We start from the raw sequence: 24,946 nt of genomic DNA, 5'->3' as shown, positions 1-24,946 counted from the left end.
CAGTCACTGACAGCTATGTTTTTCATTCACCTTATTCTGTGTTTTTTTCTCCTGAGAGCCCGTTTCAGTCATGGTTGCTGAGCATGTGGCCATGTCAATCTCAGCAATTGCTCTTTTAACTTTTTTCTCTTTTGGTTCTATTATATGATTTGAGGTTGCTTCAGTACTTTCAATATTTATACTGGATGTGGGCTGACAACATTTGCTTAGAGACAAAAACTTTTTCAGGCTGCTTGTGCTTATTGTTGGCTTGGGAGAGACAACTTTGCTTTCTACTGGCTTCATGGCTTCTTTCACTTGGTCTTCAAATTGTTCTCTTAAGCATTCTTCTTGTACAATCTCTTTTAAAACAACTTCATCTTCAGACATTAGTTCCTCTTCTATGGTACTTGCTGAATCTTCTTGATCAATATCATGAGCTACTAACCGAATGATAAGATCTTTTTTGTTCTGAACATCTTTTAAAAGCTCTACCTTGGTGATATCAGGCTTTCTTATATTCTGAAATGAATTTCTGCAAACAGCCTGGAATTGAAGGTACATTGCATATTAAAAACAAATGCCTCAATCAATCTCCTGTGCTTCTATTATAATTTAACTACTTTAATATGATTTATAGTTTCAGTTTAAAGAGTATTATCTTCAAATGCCACTATTTGTATATTAACAATGTTTTAAAAAGAGGAAACAAATGAAAGTTATGAAAAATATTTGTGGTGTCTAGCATTTCTTTTATATTCCAGAGATCATATTAATCTAACAGAACTTACTCCAAAGTATAGAGGAACATCTAACACTGGTTTCTTTTCTTTTTTCTTTTTTCTTAAACTTAAATTAAATTAAGCCTAAATTTTGTTGCTTCGTAATTTACATTTTGTTTTTTCATTGACCTTCAAAATTCTGGGACAGAATAGATAATATAATCTATTTTTCTGAAATTCTAGATAGGCAATCATAGAGAATCCTAAATGTACGTATAGTCAATAAAAAAAATCAAGATATTGTCTGATCTTGGCTTTTAAAAATGATGAATAGCCAGACTTGTGAAGGTCTTTGACTCCTTAATCCTTATTCTTCCACTCTTGAACCTTTGGTTATATTTCCAAAAGAATTGTCAAAACAAGTCTTAAATTTTTTTTTTTTTTTACCCTTCTAGTCAAGTCTTACTTCCCATTTCCAATGTCTAAAGACAAATCAAAGAAAAGACAATTATAGATAACAGAATTTCCCTAATTTCTGTTGTTTTTGATGATACCACAGAACCTCCAAACTGACTTAATAGTCATAAACCTCAACATCATTTGTAATACTGCGAGCCAGTTTTTCAGACAATGGTGTCCTAAAAAAATATCTTCTGTGGAAAAATATAGAAACAGCTTTTTAAAGAAATTAAAACACAATCAATTTTGATTTTCTGTGTCAGTAAGGGTAATTAATGGTTTAGAAAATAAAAAATCATCCCATATGGTGTTGGAATTTATTACTGTACATAATTTTGATATGTATATGCCTAGTGTTTTGGGAATCTATACTACTCAAAACAGAAAACAAAGCCCTGTTATAAAGCCATCAAATGTCTAAGTTCTTTGATCCAATCTACCTTTCTTTTATCTCTTCTTTGTCCCTATGCTACAGATAGACAGTGTTGATACCCAGATTGGTAAAAATCATGTGTCTTAATAGAGTTCTCTGTATCTATTTCTTTAATATACTTTAAAAAAAATTTTTTTAGGATGGCTTTTCTTCCCTTTAAAAAGACACAGGTGATTGTTTTGGTTTATTAAATATTCTCTTTCCTGCTTGGTGTGGTCTACAAATGACTTAAATAAAGAGAGGCAATGACTAAAAGTAAGATTTGTGACAGAAAATCCTACAGATAATTAAAAACCAATTTTGAGTAATGTTATTCTACAATCTGTTCACGCAAATTAAACCCCCAAGGGGTTATTTGTATATAAATGAAGACTGCTAAATAATATGCTAATAGAATGATAAGAACACATATATAATAACAAAACTTAAGGGTGAAAAGGACTGTCCTCTGATCCAAAAAGTTTAGGGCAAAGAAGATTAAATTATGCCTCAGTTCATGATGATCTCAGTATTTGAGTATGAAAACATAAAGCACTAATTAACATATTTACCAGCCCTAAGTCTTAGTTCAGTGTATTGTAGAACAGCATTGGAAAAAAACTCAAGTTTATGCTCGAGGGAGAAAAGGTCTATAAAACTTTGCTCCAGGCCACAGATTATTTCCCTAAGTACACTCAGTTCTCTAATGAGTGAACACCATCAATATAAGGGGATTTGACAAAAATCAAAATGTGTAGGTCAATGTAAATGTATAGGCCAGACAATCCCTCTGTCCTCAGTGGTATAGTTTCCATGTAACAAGGACATAGTTTTGATAATTTTAAAGTCCTACTTAGTTTAATGTATTTGGGGCCCTAGTATGGAGCATTAAGGCAGAGCTAGGTCCATAGCAAGAGAAAATTGGTTCATCAAAATGGCAGCATTAGGGTAGCTGCCCTAGGTCTAGAATACAGGTAAAAGGGGAAACTGGGCATTTACTGAGAGTATAGAAAAATTTGAAGAGGCTAATATAATTGAAGTGAAATAATAAGAAACCAGTATAATCTAGGATTTTTAGTGGAATGTTTATTAACAAATGTTGCTCAAAGTAAAAAGATTACCACTGTATAAGCGATAAGTTTGAGAAATTAAACCATTTAAATTTTTGTAGATAGTTTTTGAAACCTCATATATCCTGATATTCCATTAACTGGCCTTTTAAAACTGCTTTTGATATCCACAATAAAGAACTTACAGGAGCTATGCAGGATTGTGTCTCTTCTGAATTGGCAATTGAAGATTATAAATAGTCAGCCTTATTTTACTACCTTTTTAAAAAAAAAAAAACAGCAGCACTATGAACTGATTTTCATAAGAAAACTTGCCTGAGACCTTTAGAGTGAGCCCCTAAACTGATATGGCAAGTCCCAGTAAATTATATGACTATATGGATGAACCCATGCAACCAGTTCTCCTATAGGGCTTGATAGTAACAAGAAAAATGCATTCCCATATGCCTGTTGGAGGAAGGGAATCACAGAACCACTATGTCTCACTATTCACTTGTTTTTACTATTGCTTTTGCACTTACCTCAAAGGGTTTTACATCCAGTCGTCCCAACTTATTCAACGAGGAACGTCTTTCTCTCTTTATCTTTTCTATATTGGATGTGTCTGGTAAGGAGTAGCTTCTCCCATTTATTGATGCCTTTCTCAGTTCTGTTATACTATGTCCAGTGTTTCTTAAACACTCCATCTTGAGTTTCTCAAGAGGTTGAGTTTTTACAGAAATTACTGCTAAGTGTTCGGAGATAATTTCTGGATCTATTTTGATGGGTTTATTCCCAAAATGAGGAACTATTTTGATTGGAGAATTTCCAGTTGAATCTTGATATGACTCTTCTTCCTCTAACTCGTGTGTTATATCAATAGCAGCATGCTTTTGGGCCTTTTGAATAATTCTATCAACATCCAGATTTCCAAAGAAATTAGCATTTGAATTCTTTCTGGTAACTGTATCTAATGGAAATTGTGAAACTCCACTAATAATAAAACTAGCCACTTTTCTAGGGAAAACAGTGTTTGTACATTTTATATCATCATAAAGTTCTTCCTGGGTTCCAGACTGTTGGAGTACATTACTATAAATAGAATCAATAACCTGAGAAATCATTTCTATACTTTCTGGATTTAAAAGGTGTTCTTCAGGATTAGCAGCAACAAGATTAATATTACTTTGGGAAATTTCAGCTGTCACAGATTTTGTCAGTTGAGATGCGATTTTATTTAATTCGGGCTTTGATAAATTTCTTGCATCTTTGCTTGAGGCACTTGGCAACTTTACTATCTTAGCCAAAAACAAGGCCAATGCTTCCTCTAAAAACCTGGCATCTAACATAGAACCTTTTTTGAATGAAGACTTTTCCTGAGACTTAGATTCATCAGCAGTTTTGAGCACTTTTTCCATAATTTTGACAGCTTCCAGAACTAATCCTGAACTTGATACTTTGTCCTCTACTTGAGGTTGAAATTCAGAATTAGAAATTTCCTTCACCATTAAAAGACCTATTATATCAGAGAGGACATTACTTTTACTCATTAAATCTTTAAATACAGAAGTGTGTGAGCCAGAGTGCTTTAAAACACTGGCATAAACAGAACTAACTACTTTTTCAATAGTTTCATTGTTAGCTAAAGGTACAGTAGGGAATTCCTTGGCTGGTGATACAAGTTTAATCTTACTTTTGGAGATAAATTCTTGTATTGAATTTAATATTTTTGAGCTTATTTTTTGCATGTCAGTTTCTAGAGATTTGGTTCTTTCCTTATCCACTTTTGGAAACACAGATAAAAGTTTTGATAAAAATTTTACAGCAGTTTCTTCTATTATATTATAAGGCAGTATACGAACATGTGATGGTTGAGGCTGGAGAGCATCAGGAATTTGGATAACATCTTTAAGAATATTTTCAACAACACTGTCAACTTCTGCACACTGATGTGGAGTTAGCTCTCCAGAAAAATAGTTTTGCAATTGACTGCCAGTCACTTCTTTCAGAACTAAGTCAACTATTGTTTCTGAAAGGATTCTGCATCCGCTGGCTACACAATTTTGTATTATCTCTTGTGATCCATACTGTGACAAGAGATTATTATAAATGGAATGAATCACTAATTGAATAATTTCATCGTCATTGGGATGTAAAGGTTCCACATATTGTATGGTCATATCTTTATCTTTGGAGATTGCTATTGTAACTGTATTTAATAATCTCATTTTAAGGAAATCCAGTTCTGTGAACCAATTGTACTCAGATGTTTCTACTTCAGTGTTGGATACTGTTGAAAAAATTTTGGCTAAAAGAGCAGAAATAACATTTTCCAAAAATTCATGAGGCAGCATGATAGTAGATGGTGGTAATGGTTGACATTCTTTGCTGGCTGTTTGTACCACCTTTTGGACCTTTCTAACAACATCCTTAGATTCCAGAGGCAAACATGCTGAAGTTGGAACCTCATCACAAAATATGAAATTAAGCTGATGTTGAAAAATTTCATTTATCACTGCACTGGTTAGTCTTCGTGCTAAATTTTCCCCATTATTTTTAATATTCTTACAGATCGAGTCTTGAGATTTATATTCCTTCAAAATATTGCACACAGAAGAATGGACTACTTTGTTAACCAGTGTTTTATCAATTCCTTGTATTTTATCTAGGAAGGGTATCTTATTTGATGATAGTGTTTCAGTCATTTTATGCATAAGTGGGACTTTATCCACGATTAGTTTGTTAATGTTGGATGATGTTTCGTCCGTAGTTGTTTCTTTTTGCCTGGGAAGTGCTTTAGGAACTGATGACACTTTATCAACAGGTGGAAAAAACTGATTTCCTTTATGTGGCCTAAAAACCTTAATTTGAGCATCTGAAAATTCCTTCAATAGTGACTCCATAAATTTCATAGCTATATCATAAAGTTCAGCTTGATTTTTACCATCATCACTTACATTTTGACATCTGTCACCTATTTGTGTTTCTGATGATGAAGAAAAGAGCAATTTGTTAACCATCTCGATGATAACATCTTCTAAAAATTTAGCAGGGACAATTCCAGGTTTACCTTTTGATGTGTATTGAGGACTGTCTGATTTACTAGGTTCATTTTTAATCTCCTTATTTTTCAAAATTTCTGATTTTTTCCCTCTCTTACTCTCTTTCTCTTTTTCTTTCTCTCTCTCTGTCTCTTTACTTCTTTCTGTACTTCTCACTTTCTCTTTTTCCTCTTTCTCTTTGATTGGAAGACTGTTAATTGAGAGGGATGAATCTTTTGTTGAAACAGACTGTGTAAAATCTTGGCGAACTTCTTGAATTACATGTGATGTTGTATCATTTAGGGGAGTTTGGGGTTTTGAATAATCTGCTGATTCTGGAGAAGGATATACTACTAAAATATTGTCATAAATGTTTTCAATGACATTTTGAACGTATTCATAATCTGAGTACTGTTTCTCATTTATATGTGTTTGAGATGAAAGGTTTTTTTCATCCTCTTTTTTTGGCTTTTGGATAACTGTTTTCAAAATATTTTCTGTTGTGGTCTCTGTATTCCTCACTTTGGATGTCAAGGATAACTGAAAGGGCTTGTCTTCCTCTTTTGATGTATTTTCCCTTGTTTTGTCAATCTTCTTTTCATTGTTTATTTCAAAATTTGGTCCAGGTATTTCCTCCTCATATACTGTAACATCAGTAACTACTAGAGATTGTGTGTGTAACTTATTACCTTGTCTCCTCTCATCCTTTGAAGCTGATATGCTTATCTTCTCAATTTCATTATTTTTAAGAGTTACCCTCAAATCTGGTTCCTGCCTGTCTTTATGTTTCACACTAGTAGTTGGGCAAGTGACTCCTGATACATTCTCGTATTTTATTGAAATTTCCATTTTATTTTCTGTCTCTTTATTTTCATTTGTCACATTTTCAGTGGGCACTGATAACATGTTATTCATGTTGCTTTTCATAATTGTAGTTATAGAGGTAACTACTGGATCTTGAATGTCACCTTTTTTCATTGATGTCTCTTCAGTTTTGAAACTTTTCTTTCTACTTATTGTACTGCTATCTATTTCCAAAGTGTCTGACACATTTTTCTGGCCTGTGGTTACAGAGGTGTATTTATATGATTGTTTTGGTAAAGCAAGTTCATTCCCTTTCAAGCAACTGTTTATCTGTGTCGAGGTTTGCTGTGGTAGGTGCTGAACCCTTTGGGTGATGTTATCCGGATTTAGAAATGAAAAGAAGGTGGAAGACCAGTCTCCTGAAAAAAGTGGTTGAATCTTGAAAGCAGAGATTGCCTTCTGAGCTAAAGCAACAATCATTTCTGCTACAACGTTATTTTTGTCATCCTGAATATCACTAGAGCCATATTTTCCTATGAACTGATCATATACAAAATTGGATATCTTGTCAACTGTTTCTTTATCAATTGGTGGAAAAGAAAACATTTCCTCAGCATTTGGTAGAACTTTAATTTTACTTTTCTTAAATTCTCCTATCAGAGAATTTGCAAATTTTATAGCTAAGCCCACAATGTCAGGCTCTAGCATTTCTTTTTTCTTAGAATCTTCAGTAATACTTGGAAGAGAATAAAATTTATGAACAAGGTCAACAATTACATCTTCCAAAAATGTAGCTGAATATAGAGCAGGCTGTGTCTTTTCTTTACCAGGTTTACTAAGTACAGGCTTTTGCCCATATTCAGATACATCACTGGAAGATTCTTCATTATGTAAAAATGGCTGCAGATGATGATCCATGATTTCCTTCATGATGAATCCAGCTATTTTACTGAGGAATGAGCCTCCTTTTTTGTCTTCACCTCTCTGTACTTCAGCTTGAAATTCAGATTTTTTCAAAATATTATTACATATAGAGTCAACCAAATTCTCAATCATTTCTAATTGCATAGTTTCTGCATTCTCCTCTGCTGTGGCAAGACGGATCTCATGTTCAGAAATTTCTTTGATAATTTCATCTGTCAGCTTTGAAGTTGCATCTACAAACTCATAATCTGAGGTAACTTCTTCCTCTTTTAGTTCACTTTCAGTGTCAGGTGAAGGGAAGATATGCACTAGCAGCTTGTAAATCATATCTTCCAGAAGAGAACGAGGCAGCACAGTAATACATGATGGTAAGGTATGGCTATCACTTGTGATTACATTGAGCACATTTCTGATGATATTATCAGCTTGCGGGGAAGAATAAGAAGAAGACACTAATTCTCCAGAAACTAATGATTGCACCTGATAATCATAAATTTCCTCTAATAGCAAATAATATATTTTTCTTCCAAAACAAACAGTGTCACTTTGTATAGCCCTGTATACTTGAATCAGAGATTTATATTCATCTAAAATTTTTTCATAAATAAGGTTGACTGTTTTTTGAACAATTTCTTTATATCCTTCTGAAAAACGCATATCATCATCAAAGTTATCTGCAACTAAAATCTCTGATGTGGTAAACTCCTGAACAATTGAGTTTACTAAGGTTGTAACAATGCTGGTAATTTTGGTTTTTACTGTATCTGGGTTTTCAGCAGCCAAGAAATTATGTGAGAATGCATAAAGGAGTTTACATAAAAGCTCAGAAATTACTTCCTCCAAAAAGAAAGCTGAGTTCACAATGAAGGACAACTCTCTTTGTTTAGGATCTGCTACATTCTGTTTATCTGTTTGATCAACTGCAGATGAAACAAGAGTTTTATCTCCAGATAAAAATGACTGAAGATGGTGGTTAAAGATTTCTTTTATTATAAAACTTGCTATTTTTGAGACAGGTATGTTACTTATACCTTTTTTATCTTTTGTAAGAGATTGGTATAAATTTGAATATGAAAGATCAGCATAGATAGAATTAACCATAGACTGGATATCTTTTTCTGAAATCATACATTGTTTTCCATTTCCATGTTTAATAATACATATTGCATGTTTTGAAATTATTGACATAATTTCATTTATCAGTTTTATGACTGTATTACTTAGATCTGATTGAGTAGTAGTTGGGTGTTCTGTTCTGCATGCCAATGGACTCATCTGAGATATAAGCTGAGTGACAATTTTTTCCAAATGAGTATGTGATAACATGGTAGTATATATTGTTGATGTCTGCCTTTGAAATCTTGATTTGGTAATGTTACATTGAACCCTCTTCATCAAAACATTAGTATTGAGTTTGGAGTGTGACTTTAAAGGAAGCTTTCTTACAAGGTTTGGATGAATTTGGAAATCAAAAGTCTCAGCAAGGATGATTTGGGTTATCCTTGCAGCTAATGTCTTTGGGTCATTTAGAAAATCTTTGTCAGGTGTTATTTCCATCTCATATTCTTGCAGCAGTTTGCTGTACACCTTATCAATAATGTTCTTGACTATCTCTCTCTCCACTGGAGGCAAACACAATTGTTCCTCAGCATTTTCTAGAATGCTAACTTCAAAGTTTGAGAATTCCTCTGCTATCAAATGTATGAGTTTCTCAGCTTTATCAAGCAGTTCATCTTCTGAATCTCTTACTGGTTTTGTTTGTACAATGCCTAATACCCTGTGGAGTATTTTGCTTAAAACCCCAGAGACTACATCTTCCAAAAAAGTTGAGGAATAAACAGTGGCATAAAACCACTGCTTTTTCTTATTGTCCAAATATGTGTATGCTGAAGAAGGTAATAAATTTCCATCCACAAATGGCTGAAGATGTTGTTGACAGATATGTTTAATGATAAACCCTGCTATTCTATCAATAAAAATATCACTACTGCTTGTGATATTTTGCTCAAATGGTTCTTGAGACTCAGAGTTTTGTGAAATATTTTTGAATACTGAGTCAACGAGATGCTGAACATCGTCTTCTGAATAAACAAACTTAGTTTCTTCTTCATTTTTGGAAAATCGAATTTCATGTTGGGAAATTTTCATCCTAATATCACTGATTATCTTTGAAGCAATTTCATTGAAATTTGCTCTGGATCTGTCTTTTGGAGTTTCTCTGTCTGGAACAATGCTAGATGCAGAAGGAAAGATTCTAGATAATAGTACTCTTATCATGTCTTCTAAAAACGTGTATGGAAGCAAAGTGTTATATGGAGATAAACTCTGACTTGGCTTGGTAGATTTACTGATGTTACCAAGAATGTCCTGAACAATATTCTCAGCCATTGAAATTGAATGAGAAGATGATGACAAATCGCCAGAGAAGAGTGGATGAAGAAGGTAATCTGAAATAGCTGCTATAATTAAATTGGTAATATTTTCCACAAAAATATCACTGTCTTTAGACTCTTTATCAACTTCGGGGTCTAGCCCATGCTGTTTTAAAACATTTCTATAAATTGAGGTGACAAGTTCATCCACAATATCTATATTTACAGAGGTATAAGATTGTTCTTTGTCATCATATAGAAAGTGAATTTTAGCTTTGCTAAAATGGCTATTTATTGAGTTCACTATTTTTTGGGTCATATTTTCCAGTTCAATTTCAGTGTCGTGCTTTGGATTAAAAATCTTTGATAAAAGTCTGGCAACAATTTCCCCTACAAATGTCTCTGGATAAATACCTAAGGGTGATGGTGTCTGGAATCTGTGTGACTCTCTGACTTCATTAAGAACCTGCTTAACCATATTTGATACTGCATCCAATGGAGTCTTTGGACGAGGTAAACCTTCTCCACACAAAAATGGCTGAAGATGATTTTCAATAATCTCTTGGATAATAAAACTGGCTATTCGGTCAGTCATAATTGGGCTTCGGCTGACTATACTTTTCTGTATTGAAACAAGAGACTCAGACATTTGCACAATATTACTATAAACAGAATCCACCATCTTCTGGAGGTTTTTTCCAGTACATAGATACTGATTATCATATATAGTGAACCAAATTTTATGTTTTGAAATGGCCGATATAACCTTATTTATTATACAGGTAGACATTTCATTGAAATCAGAACTCATGAAATATTTGTTTCCCAAAGGGGAAGCCTTGTTGGGTGAAGGAATGAGTTGAGATAAAAGTCTTCGGATGATATCTTCCAAAAATGAGTGGGACAACATGGTGCTGTAGCTTGTTGAAGACCTAAACTGGGAAGTAAATTTTCTCATGTTATTTTGAAGTTTCTGCAGTATAATTTCAGCTTGGAGAGGGTAATAGGAATTTGGAATGAGCTTTCCTCTGAGGCAAGATGGGAGTTGGTAATCTAAAATCTCTGACAATATGCCATTAGTTATTTGTTCTGCTATTGAGGTATTGTCACATGCTTGATTATCATCACAGGTCACTTTCACTTTATATTGCTGTAAAACATCATAATAAACTGAGTCAACAATTCTACTAATAGTTTCTTTATGGATTGGTGGAAAACACAGCCTTTCTTCAACATTCCGTAAAACGGTAACTTGTGCCTTATTAAACTCATTGACTACATTGTTAACAAATATTGTATTCATCTCATAGAGCCAGTCCTCAGTGATATTTTTGTTTTTGTCCCACAGTGAAGTAGAGAGATTAAAAAACAGTTCTGAAATTATTTCCTCCAAAAACGTGGCTGAGTACACACCTGTATTTATATCTCCTGGATAGAGCTTATTATGGATGGGTATTGACTCCACATCTTTTGTTCCCTGTCTTTTGAGAGGTGACACAGAGGCGGAATTTACTGAACATTTCTTGCCAAATGGTGCTTTTACTTTGGAGCTAACCCCACTGGGATTATTCAGGGATCCTGTCAAAGCATTACCATTGTAACTCATGAATCCTAAAAAGGCTTTACCTTGTCCTAATTCTGTTAATTCTGGCCCTTTTGCATTTATGAAACTAGACTGCATTTCTTTTCTTGTATACTTCAAAGGCTTATTTGCAGAAGGTGGACTTTGGGGGAGTTGTACACTGTGACATAGTTTGTCCATCAATGATTTAACCAAGCTGTGGGAAATAACAGTAAGCATAGAGTCTGATGATAATAAATCTTGATCCATTTCTGCCAGATTTTCTAAAAAGTCTGACATATAATCTCCTTGAAATTGTTCACAGTCCATTTCTCCCTTACAGAAATCAAATTCTTCATCTTCTACACTTTGCAGTGTTTTTAAAAGTTTACATTCTTCTGCTGATATTTCATTGGAAAGAGGGCTATTATCAAGTAAAACAGTGTTTGTGCATTTTTCCAAAAGTGTTCTGATAAGTTTCTCACACACAATGTTAAGAAGAAAAACTGATTTGGGGGTGAGGCCTAAGTTATTTCCAAGTAGGCTATTACTTTGCTGATGGTCTGAGGATGGAAAAAATGTTCCTGCTTTTTTATCAGAATTCATGGCTTCACTTGGATGTTCATCTGGTAAAAATAAATCTAAAACAATATTAAAAACTTTATTGACTACTTCTTTGGATTCACGAGTTTTTAGGGTACCAATCAGATTGTCTAACTTACATGCTAGATAATTTAATTTACTTTTTTGAAGGAGATGATCAGTTTGGTAATTAGATGATTTCCGATCTCTGAAGCCTTTCTGTCTTTCCATGGTATTTGTTTCATTGCAAATGGTCACACTATTTCTTCTAAACATGGAAAATGATTTTTCTCTTCCATTGCTTTCAAGATGATGGTTTATTCCTATTTCTTTGGACATTACATGAATCACTCCTGTTAAGAGATCCTGAAAGAGATTATCAAAGTCAGCAGAAGCTGCTCTTGGGCAGTAAATATACTTTGTTTTTAAAGGAAACATTTGCTGTGCATTGTCAACCTCTATAATGTTACTGTTAAAAAGGATTTCAGTAACAATATCAGAAATTCTTAAAGCAAGTTCTCCAACAGAAATTGACCTGCTTTCAAACGTTTGAGAATCAATAGAAATAATCCTATTAAATCCTACATTTTGGCTTTCCAGTATTTTCTCCCTTTCTCTACTATCTTTGGTGTTACCAGAAATGCTTGAAGTTAAATGGCAAATGATAGACTCAGTGAGATGTTCACAAAGTTGATTAAGTGAAGAATCATTGTAGATACTTCTTAGAGGCTGTTTTGATTCACATTTTTTCCTTGACAATGTAGAAATAATAGACACCTTCTCCTCACTGGAAACTGGAAGAAAAATTACCATTTTTAGCATGCATAAAGAGAAATATATAAAAATCAATATATTGATAATTATTTACATTTGAATTTCACCTATGGAATATCTCCCTAAAGAAAAACATAGTCAAGAAAGAAATTGGGTTTTCTTCAGACATTTATTACCCACCTGTGGAATCTTAATTTTAGCCAGAAAATTGAGAAAATAACCCTAAAGAATTTAAGTCTCTCAATTAAGTGCTGATATCTGTCTTCTTAGATGGGTTAGGAGCTCTAAGAAGCTGGAAATCATGGAGCAGAAAACTGATTTCCAAGTTTTGATGTTACAGTTTAGCTTGTCTGCAGTAATCTCTAGAGAGCTCATGCAATTATTTAAAATTTATTTTTTAGTGAAAATATTTAGTGTTAGGTTAACAGTTACTTTTTTGAAAATAATTTATTTATTTATATGTTTGGGTCGGGGGAGGAGCAGAGAGGGAGAGACAAGAAGGCTCCACGCTGCACACAGAGCCAACTGGGGGCTAGATCCCACAACCGTGAGATCATGTCCTGAGCTGGAACCAAGAGCCCGACATGTAACCTGAGACTTAGCCACCCAGGCATCCCTCTATTACTTTTAGGGGGCTACAGAGATGTGTTGCAACAATAACTTGATTGAAATGAAAATGTGCTAAACTCCAGAAGGGTTAGGGATAGGTTGCAGTGTCAGTAGTATTTTAACCCTTAGATTTTAGTGTGTCACACCTCTCTTCTTTCTTTCTATTCAAAATAGTATTTATTGAAAATCATATACCTACCTGGGATGGCCAACTTCTTCAACTGGCAGCCAGAGAAACACACTATTTTTTTCTCAAAACTTCCTCAACACTTAATCATCTGTTATACCTCTGCATGTAATATTAGGCAAAACTGTGGAGATGGGAAGCTTAGAGCTGAGCTTTGACTGCTAGGCAGACTTTGGCTATGTTGAGATGAAGAAAGTGAGGAAAGAGTATTCCAAAAGGAATAAGGAGCAGGAGTAAAATCACTGGAAGGCCCTGAATGTGTCTGAAAATAGAGAATAGATTTGGTAGAGAAAAATACCAGTGGGATGAAATCATGGATCTTCTCTGTTTTGTTTTTCTTTATAATTCTCAAAGTTTAGTTTGGAGAAAATACATTTATGAGCTTGAAACTGCAGACACACAGCTATCCATCTTGAAAGAATGACAGTTTTAAGGATGGGAAATGAACGCCCATGCAGGTGGTTAGGACTGGTAGGATGTGTATTCCTGTTTGAATGATTGGCAAGTAATGTATGTGAACTGGTATTATAGCAACTGGTTACTGGTAACTGGAATTATTGATCCAGTTCAGGGGTACTATGCTTTATTGGAATATTGCCAGTAAAGACATTGCCAATAATCAGCAGGTTTTGATATACAAAAAAAAAATGGCTCTTACATATGATTCAACTTCTTAGAAAAAGAATGAAAATGGCTCTGTTAGGAGATGTTCAGATTTTAAAGAATTTAAGAATACTGGAATACGAACAAAATAAATGGTTAATACACTGTTCTTATACATTGTGACTAATAATGGCAAAGAGTTCAACTGTTCACCTTGAAAAGATGAATCACTAACCTTCAATCAATTACATATATATTTGGCATGATCATAAAGAAGTCATGCATAAAAAACTTTAAAAACTTTTCGGAGCTTCTATCTCACACTCAACCACAATGCTCTGCTTTAAAGTAATGCCATTTTCTCTCATCTGTAGTTATGGAAAACTGAACAGCAGACTTGTTCAGATCCAAACCATGTGAATGTCAAACTTTTTTTTTTTTTCTTTTCTGGTATCCTGGTATATTAAGAAGTAATTAAATACTCCATTTCCAATGCTATTGTCATAAAAAAAAGAAAAAAGAAACCCATAAATTGTTTTAAAAATACCTGTTTTTTTCTGTTATGCCAGATTATTTCGTGCTTACCTCTAGTTTCAAAATTCTTGAAATATGTGACCAGAGATGTGGAGATATGTCTTGCTACCAAATGAATTTCCTTTGGACCCAGTTCATGATCAGCAAAAGCAATTACTTTAACTTCCTTCAGAGCCTTTCCATTTGGGGATCTCTTACTTTCCCATTTTTGCAATAAAGAAAAATCTTCCCTGCTGGCTTCAGGTTTTTTATTTTCTTCTTCAGGTATATAGCTTATTTTTTTATCCCACATTCTAAGCAAACTTTTCTCCTCATTCTTTTGTCCTCCGGATATTACAGACAAAGGGTTTTGATTTGATAGGAAAAATGGTTTCCTTGTTTCCATGTTTTCATGAATGTTTGATTGACTTGGAAAGCCATAGCTTGACAGTACAGTATTGACAATATTTTCTGCAGCTAAAGATATTTTGAGTGGAGAAACAGTTGTCTGAATTTGGTTTGTCTCAACTGGCTTTAGAGTTTCAAAATGAAATACTCTTGGATTTTCACCTTTTCCTATTTCTATGAATGACATGACTTGCTTTAATGCTGCTTCTGTGGACTCATTTGCTTTCTTAAACAGTTTTTGTAAGACACTGCCTTCAGGGAGAGACTTATTTCCTTGCATTAATTGGTCAAAATGGCCAAAGTTTGATTCCCTTGGACTATAGTTTTGTACTTCATTTTTAAAGAATGATGGTATATTTTCTGAATCAAGCCTTTCCATTGGCTCTGAACTTTTAATTGTATCTTCTACAGAGGCTCTGGGATGTGAGGGTAATTTTGATGAAGGCTTATACTTTTTTTTCATACCTTCCTCTGAGTAACACACAAAACCAGGTACACTGATTTGTGAAGGATTATTCCCAGAACTATCTTCCTTTAACTTTGATGTGGGCATTTTCATATAAGTTGCTAATTCAACTTGATTAACAATATAGGCATTTTCTGCTCCTTGGAACAAACTTTTCTTTGGAAGGTTATTGATATGAATACACTGGTCAATCAGTGTGCCAATGATCTCACTTGCTATAACGGTCTCTTTCAATGTGCTAATAGAAGATGGTTCCACTTGGCTTATTTCTTTGTCTAGCTTGTTCTTAATTATACAGAGCATGTCACTGACAATATTAATAGCATATGTAACTAATTCTGAATGGAATGAGTGAATCTGTAGGATGGTGTTCTGTATGTTTTCTTTGGAAATAATAGTATTTGAATTGGATTCATCAGGAAACTTTTTTAGTGGTTGTAATTTTGGCAACATCTTTTTGCTTACTAGTCCTTGTTGGAGAGGAAAAAAGTTTTCTATAGGCATTTTCACAATTTCAGAAAACTCATATTTAGAGATATATTTAAACTGTAAGTCTACAAATGACTCTAAAATATTTAAAACCCTTTCTACAATATCTTGAACAATTTGGTTGCTGGAGCCCAACGAAATTTGGTCTACTGTCTTTGTGTTATATATTGGTACACTGCTAAGGATGTCCTTGACTGGCAAATCATATTTACTTTTAGTACTAATATATTCTTTCCTCTTTCCTAGAGTTCCTTTCCTATCTGGGGAGGGTATCTGGGACAAAAAACACAGCTGCAATTTTTCAAATAGCATTTCAACAATTTCTCTTCCAAACATATTAATTTGTGCTTTTGTATCTTCAACTCTAGTAGAAGCTCCTTTGAAATGATTATAACACCTGCTTTCACAATCCTCAAGTTGATGCAAATTTAAAAGTGAAAGAGAATATTCTAATTCTTTTGTTTTTATTGGAATTTCAGTCAAAACATTTTCAGCTATCATCATTAGCTTACACTTCTCATTTTCCATATCATTTGATTCTGCTTGCCATTTGTCAAACATTTTTTTAAATATACCTTCTTTAGGAAAAATCTGTTCGAGCTGTGAAGAAACATTTTCCAGGTAAAAACATGCTTGTGGTTTGGCAAGATACTCTGCATCTGAATTCCCCTGTGAAAGTCTGAGATCATCCACATGCGAGAATTTGATTGGATAAGCCAAATTGTGGTTACTTGTAGCATATAATCCTTGCAAAACTGCATTAACTATTTTATTTGCTGCCATGATTTGATCAGATGGTAAGGCTTTAACATTTATCATTGCTTTAGTTTGCTTCACCTTTTCAAATTCTTTCACAGTTGTTTCCAGAATACTACTTACTATATCCTTGGCATACATTCTTAGTTCTGAATTGGGCAATCTCATTTCCAGTAAGTTTTTGGCATCTCCTGTTGATAGTGTGGGTGGCAGCCCAATGGTAGTCTTGGACTGGCTGTCTCTTGGAGTCTTCTCTCCAGGACCTAACTTGGTCTTGCTTTTGACCTTAGCACCACTAGGTCCTAGGTATGATTTTGTTTTAAATTTAGGCAAAGGAATAACTTTTGATCTTGCTTTTAAACTTGTTTTAAAATCTGGTTTAGAGCTGCTCTTAGAGCTCACTTTGGAATTATGTGACTTTACAGGTAGCAACTCATCAGAAAAACTTTCAGGGGACAAAGTCTCTTCTAGATGAATTGAGGCAAAATTTATGATCTTCTTAAGAACCATTTCGACTAAATCCTTCCCCAATTGCAGTGGTGCATACTGCAAAAATTTGTCTTCTAATAGAGAGACACTTTGACTGCCTGCATAAGAATAACCTTGTGGTGTCACATATTTGGGGGGATTATTTCCTTTTCCTGCTTGTTTAGTTTCTTTGATGCAGGTTGCTTTCTTAGACAAGGTATCTTTGTTGTCAGGTGCTTCTACTTTTTTGTTATTTTCATTTAATGATGTAACAACTATAGAGTACATTTTCCCCAAAACACTTTCAACTATGTCATTTGTTACCCTGTTAATCTGTGATTGAAAGAAGTTTTTTTGTGTTATATCTGATGTTTTAATTTTAGAGTTAGATGTTAAATGGGGGATATCATTAAATGGAGGCAAATGACCTATGATATCCATTATTCTTTGATGCAATTTAGTTAAAATCTCTTGCACTCCACTGAGCAATGCAGTTTTTTCTTTTTGTTTCGATTCTCCATTTCTCATAAATATTTCTTCCAAAACAGTTCTCTGGCTTTCTTTTCCCAATGTTACTTGGTTTTGTTCCAATGGATATTTTGAAAATGGAGATAATTTGTTTTTTTCCTGCTCCCTTTGTCCCAGCAATATTTCATTTGATGCTGTTAGTTGTGAAAACAATTTAGGATTGTCTTTTGAGTAAATGCTTATTTCCTTTGCAGATCTTTTATCATATAAACTCTTTAAGATACTACTGACAATTCCACTCACAATAATATTTTCTTGGAATGAAATGCTGTTTGGATATGGATACATCTTTTGAATTTCTAAGTCTAAATCATTTTTAATAAGCTTCAAAATGGCACTGGCAATGATGTCCGCATATTCCTTAAGACTAGCTTGGGAGAGATGAATTGTGGACCCAACATTTTCTTTGTAATTTGCAAAAGTGGAATCTGTGAGCTCTTGGCTGAGGATTGTTTTAGTGGATATTTTCAGGGCATTCGCATTTGATTCCTGTTGGCTTGATTCATGAAAGAGGCTATCTTCTTGTTTATAATTTTCCTGTTCCAGGCTAGCAATTGACTTTTCTTTAGACTGGAAAGCAAGAGTAATTAATGAGTCTATTCTTTCTGTGGCAAAAGCTTCTAACCGATTGAAAATAGTTTTAGTAATGAAGTTAGCATTTTCCTCACATGGGTCAGGAGCAGTTTTCTTGGCATCTTCTTTCTCTACTGTAGTTATCTGACAATCATCAGCGTAAGCTGATTTCAGATTTCTTGAGGATGGCAAATACTCTGTCTTTATTTCACTTTTTGACCCCATAAGAGGAGGCTTTTGACACTCTGCTTTTGAAAATATGTCACAAAAGGTCAGAGGCAATCTTGCAGATGTAGGATTTTTTGCATTTATGCTAAGCCGGACAGTAGAACTGAGATTATGAAGAACAACATCCACTATATCATTAGATATGAAAATGACATCTGATTTAGGAACTGAAAGTTTTGGAATAATTTTATTTGCATCCTTGATGAATATTTCAGAATTTTCTCTGGAATGTTTCCCAGTTATGCTACATTTCAGAGTGGGTGTGGCACATGTTAGATTATTTTGATACAGTGTTTTTTCATAAATATCACATAAGATACCTTCAATGATACCTTGTATTTGAAACTGAAGTACTTTTCTATATTCACTCTTATTAAACAGCTTTTCAATAATACCTTCTTGTTGATCTGAATTAATCTCTTTCTCAGAATTGTCACACATGCCTTTTGATGATACGATATCTAATACTGTGTTAACAACTTGGCTTGCAATACTTTCAGAAACCACAATGTTATGAGTTGAGAAAGGACTTTCCCTTTCTTTATCTAACTCATGTTTGATTCCTTGTAAAATTTTTCTAGCCACTTCTGTTGCATACGTATTTAATTTATTCAAAGAGAGTTGGCACACTGAGTTGGTCTTTTCTGATGTAATATGATCCACTGAGCAAGAGGACAAGTGATCATCAGAATACAAATCTTTGGCTGATAATGCTTTGCTTAATGCACTTTTATCCTGCTGAAAAGATAAAGCTGTTGGAACAGTGAAGCTGATCTGGGGACAGAAGAGAGATTTTACTTTGGAAGTAGCAAAAGTCTCTAAATTTGTTAATATTGCCTGTACAATATCTTCAACTACATTTACTTTGGCCTGTTTGTCAACACTGAATCTGGTGTGTTCTTGTAAAGAAACATTTGCTCTAAAGGTGATGGTTTTATACCTATTTTCACTTGTATTTCTTTCCGGCATAGCAGCTGAGTAAAGTTTATGAAATACCGTTCTAACAACATCATCTGCCACTACGATTACATCTGCTTCAGACACTAAAGAGCCTATGACTTTATCTATAAATTGAACAGATGTTTGAGGAATTGGCCCCTCAACATTGTGAATGATGCTGTTTAAGTGAGAGTGGGAGAGAGAAAGCACATTTAGTTGGTCGACCAAAGCATTTTGAAAAATTTCATTCAAAATATTTCTTATAATGGGAACAATTGGAGATTTCTGTGGTTCTTTGAGTTTAACTTCAATTTTGTTTAACATTCTTTCTAGAACCCATTGTTTAAGAGAATCTGATTTAGCTTCTTCTCTTAGTAACGTTCTTTCCCCAATGAATTCTTTCTCTGTATGTGAGACATCTTCTAGAAATGAATCTGATTCAGCTCCTCCAGGAAGAAAATTTCCATAGGATGGCCTGTATCGATAAGTTTCAATGCTCCCCTCTTCAGATTCAGTTTCATTAAACATATCTGCGGATACTGCATCTAAAATTAAATTGACTATATTCTTAAGCGTTTGTTTCTCAGGTGGTGGGGTATTTGTACTTGTCCTCAAATCTAATGAGTTCATATTTAACTCTGTTTGAATAGCTTTCAAAATAGTACTTGATATCTTCTTTGCATTCATGTATAAAGCAGACTGCAATAGTTCCTCATGTGTGTCTGTGAAAATACTGGGACTTTCATATTCCAAGTTTGTCTTATTGTTTTCTTCATTTCTGTTGTTAATAGAACCGAGAGTTTCTAAATTTCCATTAGCGAACCCTTCCAGTTTAGCAAAAACCACATTTAGAATATCCGAAGCTAGAGCTTTCAGTTCATTTGAATGTGTTTCTTTTGTGCTCCCTGTTTTGGAAGACACTAGAGCAATAGTTTTTTCTTTATGTTTTGTCACATCTTTATTACCCTCCTGAATCATCCTGGAAATGATCCTGGAGATTATGTCAGTGCATTTGGCTATTTCCTCAATAATTGAAGCAAATGATAGGTTGTCGATATCAAAAGACTCGGAGACAGCTTTAAATCCAGAACTTGCAAAACTGGTATCCATATCAACACTACATAATTTTGCAAGGATGTATTCCAAAATTGTTTTGGAAATGAGCTGAATATTAGACTGCAATGGAGTAGCCATTTCAGGATTTTCATTCTTTTCTCTGTTTAGTTTACTATTAGGTGGCTGATGGTGTGGATGGGCTCCTATGAGCTTAAGTAACATTTCATATAGTGTTTCCCCAATGCTGTCTAACACTTGCAATCTAGCATTGTCTTTGGCATCTTTTCCATTTACAACACTATGGAGAGCACATGGAGTAGCCAAATATTTATAAAAAGATTTTTTATCCTGCCTATTTGGCAAAATATTTTGTTTATCAGTACTGTCAGATCCATATGAAGTTGCAGGCTTGGGCTTATCTGAAGGGAGTGATATATTGCTTTGATCAGAATGTCCACTTGATAACAGTTCACAAATACAAGTTAACAATGGAGATTCCATAATTGAGACAAGAGATTCTAATTTATCAGTATCAGCAAAAAATCCTTTACCTGTCAGGGATTTGGTATCGTCTCTTTCCCTATGATTTAGGCTTCTCTTACTGAGTTCTAGTTCATTCTGGATAGCACGCAAAACAATGTTTACCACTTTAGTTGTGTAAGTACTAAGTTGAGATTGTAAGGAAGATTTCTCCACAACTGAAGGTTTGAAGCCCATTTGCAATTTTGGACAAATAAATAACTTCAGCCTTTTAAAAACTGTATTAATGATCTTATCAGTAATGTCATCTATAGATTGTGGTTCACTTATTTCAGATTGTGACACAGAAGGTTTTGCAGCATCTACATTGAATGAAGATAAATATTTCACTTTCTTTTCACTGTCAAACCATACTTTTAATGACTTTTTATTTGGTGCTTCTTTGACCATGTGTGGAGTATCAGAAGTACCTAGAGAAGTGTGAACTGATGATGAACTAGAACTTTTGGTCGTATTGGGAATGCATCTTGAAGCCTTATGAAGTATATTTAACACAGCGTCTGTTATTTCTCGAGACACTGCTCTAATTTCTGACACAGAAAACATCTGGTCCATCCATTCTTGATATGATAGTCGTTGAGATTTTTCTGAAACAAGAACTGAAGCTTCTTTCCCAGTTTTATTGTCTAAGGGACCAGGAGAAACAGAAGATAGGTCCTTGAGCATATCTGTTAAAATACTTTTAACTACACTTTCTGAAGCTTTTTGTATGTGGTGCTGTTGATCTCGGCTGAAAATCAACATGTCTGTATTCAGACAGGGTTTTTCCTTTAAAATTTCTTTATTATTAAAAGATGGTAGCTCAGTTTTTAATCCCCCATCACAAAATGCAACTTTGCTTCTTTGAGAAGCAGCATTTGTAGGTGGTTTGCTATTTCGTTTATATTCAAAACTGGTGTTTCCTTTTGTAAACCAATTCTCAGGAACTCCTTTCTGTGATTTTGGCTTTTCATCTTTGAAAGATGAATCAAGCACATTTTCCACAATTTTGTCTATTTCTTCATTATCATCTTCAGAATAAAGGACCATGCCAGGAACATTAATAGGTGGAAACAATCTTCTAGATTTAGGACCATTAGCTAATCTAGTGCCAGTAAGTCTGTACTTTTCTTCAGTGTCAGAAAGATTTCTTGGTCTAGAGTGTCTGCATTTTTGAATATCTGCATTTACTCGCTCTTGATGTAGCTGAGTGAAGATATCATCAAGAAGCTGAAGGAACACTACTGTTTCTTCAGATGCAGTAAGTCTCTCATTATTAAGTTCAGTTTGTACATATTCTAGTATAGTGCTGATTGCTTCCTCTATATATCCAACCAAAGAGGACTGGGAAAAAATATTTGACATTAAATTTTGTATTTGATCTTTAACAATTAAATTAGCTGCATCAGGTTCAGGACTATGTTTCATTTTGTTGTCTCTTTTGAGGGACATGTATGTTGGGTCTGTCATAGGTTGCTGATCAGAAAGTTTAATTGCATCTTCAAGATATGGAAGTTCATTTTTTTTACAAGATGCAAGAGTCATCAGCTTTTCTAAAATGGCATGTACCATATCCTCAGCAATATCACACATGGGTTCCAAATTGTAAGGCTGTGAAGCCTTTACAGATTTTCTATTTGATGGACTGAGATATTTTCTACTGGGTGGCAAGCTTGGTTTAATGTCAACTGACAAATCTTCTTGTGAAAATATCTCAACACATTTTTTCTCAACTGCAGACTGTAGCTTCTCAAGCATATTCTCCACAATCTCTGAAGCTGCTGAGCAGATATCAACATTGGAAAGCAAGTCTCTTTTTTCAGGTTCATTTTGCTCAACAAAGACTTCAGCAGTAACAGAAGAAATAGAAGGAATAGCCTGCGTTAAATCAGACATTATTTCTTGAAAAATACTTTCTAAAATTAATTCAGTTTCCCCTTTTAAGTGACATTTAAAGTTAACAAAAACGTTCTTTAAATTCTTCATTTCATTCATGGCTTTTGCTTTTTGATCAGGAAACAGTGGACTCTCTAAGCCATCTGTTTCAGTGGTGGCATCCTTAGATTTTTTTGTGTTTGTTTCAAATGATGCTAAAAGGTGACTATCAGATTTACAAATTCTGAGCTTAGGATATGCACATGTCATACTGGTTTTATTATATTTGAGTTCAGATGATATAGATTGTCCTTCCACGTGATATGTTTTACCCACAGTTATTCTTTCCACATGGGCAGAAGGTGGTTTTAAAGGTGTGGTTGGCTGCTTTATTGATAGGTCAACTGTAAACGTACAGGGTTCTCCCTGAAATGTTTTAGTTGTAGCAGATGTGTAGCTTCCATATGTAAACTCTTCACTGCATGTGCTACAGAAACTTGAACTGTCTGATGAGAGGATAGATTCATCAGACACTGGATATGCTTTCGTTCGCAACCTTTCTTCATACTTTGTGATGGCTGGGTATAATATACTGGTCACTGTAGCTACAACCCAGGTCATTATATTCTGAATTATACTATTCAGTTCTTCAGAAGTTACCTGGAAAAGAGGCAAGCAGGAATGAAGAGAAAATCATGGAACAACTTATTCCATTCTGGGACAGAGGGTAACATTTAATTTTTTTATATCAAACAGTACCTAGCAGGATACCATCATGGTTATAAAAAGAACATAGTAAAGAATTTATTTTAGACTTTCAGATTACTTTCAAGTTGGCTTACTCTGTACTATAGTAAATTTCTTTTTATAAGTTTCTATTTGATTCACATTCCCTCCAAGTTTTCTGTTGTCTTCCCCCAACATTTGTTGTTGAGATAAATGACTTTATGCTTAAAAATAGAAAACAAAAATCACCAAATTGCTGTCTCCCAAAGAACACGAGTTTTGGCAAGAAAAAGCAGTGTCTACAATCCAATGGTATTGTTTAATAATATCCCAGGTTATTTATTACAAAATATTTTTCAAAACAGATGTGGTCAAAACATTTGGGTGCCTTCAGAGACATCTGTCTAGCTAAGATATAAGGATTAAAAATAAGCCATTTCTTCCCATTCTCTGCTGCAGAGGTGACCCTATGATTTGCATAAATGGAAATGAATGCAGCTAACTGTTAAAAGTTATTTGATAGGCAACAGAAAATTTAATGTCTATGGAGATGACTGGCTTTGTATTCCACAAGAGTATCAAAGCAAACTGTTTTAGATAGGAAGGCTGAGAAAAGATGGTGCAATGAAGGAACAAACTAGTTAAGATAGAGGCAAAGGGCTCCTCCTAGACTGGGATCTGAAAGAGCCAGGAGAGGAACAGGGTAGAGAAATTGAATTCCTTTTTGAGCCAGAAATAGAAACCCAGTGACCAGATTTGGAAAACCATTTTCTTAGTAGTCAGTGGTAATGTCACAGCTTAAAATGGACCAAAAGTAGAAACAATGCATCTGTAGAATTCTATAAACCACTTCTTATTTACTGAAAATGAATTTAGGCTTGTAAAAATCCTTTTGCCTGTCATAAATGAGTAGTCTGTTTTTAAATTGTTATTACTCTTAAGACATAAAGGCTGTAAATTTGAGTAATTGGCAGCAAAGACTGGAAGGCTGGTACACAGACACCAGGTTAAACAGTATGATTGCTCTAATGGGGCTGTTCATAACCAAAGAATTACCTTAGATTAGCATGGAAATAGTCACAGTTCAGGCAAACATTCAAAGAAAATTTAACACCTGTGTAACATACTCTTTCCTGACACATTTGAGAGTGTTTGGAGGCACCTTAGGAAAAGCAATTCTATCTTGCTGTAATTCATGAGTCTCCTAATGTAATTTTTACTTTACTGTACAATGGCTAGTGCTTTGAAAACACATTTTGGATGGCAGCATATGTTGTAAAATACTTGTTTTATATAATGGCATCCTAAATCAGATTTTAACAGA

At 34.2% G+C, this 24,946-nt stretch overlaps 1 protein-coding gene across 1 annotated transcript in view; it reads right to left on the bottom strand.

The window, feature by feature from the left end:
* FSIP2 (fibrous sheath interacting protein 2) overlaps positions 1 to 24,946 on the bottom strand; it is a 91,970-nt gene that overhangs the window by 25,132 nt on the left and 41,892 nt on the right. Inside the window, exons 14-16 of the mRNA XM_059395494.1 lie at positions 14,664 to 23,556; positions 3,164 to 12,699; positions 31 to 525 (exon numbers count right to left, since the gene is read on the bottom strand). Of these exons, the coding sequence (XP_059251477.1) occupies positions 31 to 525; positions 3,164 to 12,699; positions 14,664 to 23,556 (18,924 nt within the window). The remainder of the gene's footprint in view (positions 1 to 30; positions 526 to 3,163; positions 12,700 to 14,663; positions 23,557 to 24,946) is intronic.

The sequence above is a fragment of the Mustela nigripes genome, chromosome 3, assembly GCF_022355385.1.
Source record: "Mustela nigripes isolate SB6536 chromosome 3, MUSNIG.SB6536, whole genome shotgun sequence".
NCBI classification, from domain to species: Eukaryota; Metazoa; Chordata; class Mammalia; order Carnivora; family Mustelidae; genus Mustela; species Mustela nigripes.
This window is presented reverse-complemented; position numbering and strand designations above follow the sequence as displayed.